This window comes from Phoca vitulina, unplaced genomic scaffold, assembly GCF_004348235.1.
Source record: "Phoca vitulina isolate PV1807 unplaced genomic scaffold, GSC_HSeal_1.0 scaffold3543, whole genome shotgun sequence".
Taxonomy (NCBI): Eukaryota; Metazoa; Chordata; class Mammalia; order Carnivora; family Phocidae; genus Phoca; species Phoca vitulina.
In genome coordinates, this window is record NW_022593225.1 from 77 (window position 1) to 2,276 (window position 2,200).

The 2,200-nt window shown below is 61.9% G+C and overlaps 1 protein-coding gene across 1 annotated transcript; it reads right to left on the reverse strand.

Annotated features, from left to right (window-relative positions):
- Positions 1-249: 249 nt before the first annotated feature.
- LOC116629800 (lysine-specific demethylase PHF2-like) lies at positions 250-1,674 on the reverse strand (the record flags this gene model as incomplete). The annotated part of the gene is made up of 2 exons (XM_032400011.1): positions 250-935; positions 1,585-1,674. Coding segments are annotated over 2 exons (555 nt in total), but the record flags the coding sequence as incomplete, so codon positions are not given.
- Between the last annotated feature and the right edge of the window lie 526 nt (positions 1,675-2,200).

Consider the following 2,200-nt stretch of genomic DNA (forward strand, 5'->3'; position numbering starts at 1 on the left):
GTTCATTCATCCACTCTCTTTGTCTTGAGGAAGAGAAAACCGAGGTGTCCCACTGCAGCCCTGTAATGCTGTCACTGACCACCCCTCACCCCGAGAAGTGGGTAACAACCTCCCACTCAATGGGGTCTCGGGCTCATGGTCCCTGAAACCCACACCTAAGGGCCTCTGGTCACACCGGTAGGTCCCCAGGGCCAGGTCCGCCTCTCTCACTGTCTATAGGGGCTCAGGCCCCTCAAGTAACTGCCCACATCATAAGTCTCCCTTCTGCCTCCATACTGCCCTCCACTGGGCACCTGACCCACCTTCAGATCTCAGCCAATGCCTGGGCCCCAGGAGGACCCAGCCACCTCAACCCTGCAAGGGACCCTGTGTGGTGCCCCCCGTCCCAGAACAGACACCACTGCCTTCCCTGTGAGGCTTCCTCCCCACTGCACCAAGCTCACCGGAGCACAACCCACCTACCCCGAGCCTCACAAGGACACAGCAGCCCCAGCTCCGCCCCACAGGCCAGCCCCTGAGGTGTCTGCAGACCTTCTGCCCACAGACAGGAGGGTGAGATTACCCACCTTGCCTTTCTTGGGAGGCTCGATCTTGGTCAGCGCCTCCTTGGTGTGGGCCTCCAGCAGGTCCAGGTTGGGGATGGTGGGTGAGGCTGCCCCCCTGCACTTCTTCCCTTTCTTCTTGCCCCCATCCTTGAGCTTCAGTGATTTGGGGGGCTTCGGGGGCTTGGGGGGCTTGGGGGGTTTGGGAACTTTGGATGGCTTGGGCATCTTCACGGTTTTGGGAGTCTTTTTTTTGGATACTTTCTCCAGGAAGGACCGAGGAGGGCTGGCTTCAATAGGGGATGGGGGCTCCTCTTTCTCCCGGTCCCCAAAACAGACTTCATCTGAGGAGATGGCCGGGGTCACTTCGGGTCGGGCGGCCTTGGAGGCATTCTAGGGAAAGGAGAAGGAGAGGTGGTCAACCGCCTCCTGCCAGGAGGGCCTCAGCCCAGGCTGTGGGAGACACTCCAGCAGAAAGGACCTCTGCCTACACCATCATACAACACATCCGCCTACACCACCCATGGGACATGCTGACATCTATCCTACAGCATCGTGTGACACGCTCACGTCTGTCTACACCATTCTGTGACACACGTTTGTCCTAGAGCATCCATGCAACATGTTCACATCCATCTACACCACTGTGTGACACATTCATCTGCAGTACCCGAGTGACAAGGTGCCATTCGTCTACACCATCAGCCATCTGACCCCTCTATCTCCTTGGTGGGGACTGCCATCCTATCCTGCGGCACGGAGAGGCTGGGGGCAGTCCAAGTTCACACAAGCAGGGTCTCCAGCGGCTGGAATTGTCCTCCCTCCAGATCCCTCCCCACCCACGTGGAGAGCTCCAGCCAGGAGGCCACGGGCAGCCACAGGTGCTGCGGAGTCCCCCTCATGCCGGTGACCCTGCCTCAGAGGGCTGGGGGAGGAGCCGTCTCAGACACGGCTGACCCTGGCAGACAGCTGTGGGGAGGGCCAGGCCAGGCAGGCAGAGGGTTCCCCGGCCAGGGCTGGCGGCCCCCCGGCTCAGTCCTACCTCGCTGAGGCGGATCTCTTTGGCGAGGTCTTTGATGAGCTGGGAAGGTTTGAAGTGCTCCGGGAGCTCGTCCTCATGCTCCGCCAAAGCCTGAAGGGCAGCACACGCAGGGCCGGCGGTCAGCTGCCCAGTCCGGGTGCCGACGTCCACCTGTCCAGGCCACGCTGCCCCACCCCCTTCCCACCCAGAGGGTCCCCGAGCAGGCTTGACCGCCGAGGATCCTGCTTCACCCACACTGTCCCTCCAAGTCATCTCCTGCCTACCGACCCAGGACCCTGGCAGCCCAGACAGGCACGGGGGAAGGGCTGACGCAGGCAAAGACTGGCTCCCCGAACGAGTCAGCCCCCAGCCAGACTCATAAGAGGGCTCTGCCACCACCCCTCTCCACAGGGGGAGGAACAGGGTCCCAGAGAGGACGAGGTGTCCGAGGCCACCACCAGCTGGGCAGCGGATGCGGGCCATCCCGTCTTCCTGGGCACAAGGCTGCTATCTCTGGACTTGTGGCTGAGGTGAGGTGGGAGGGATACCAGACACGGTTCCAGGCCTTGAGGCCAGAGATGTGGCTGTAGGACAACCCTGGGAGGTTACCAGACAGTGCTGCTGGGGGTTCCTGGGC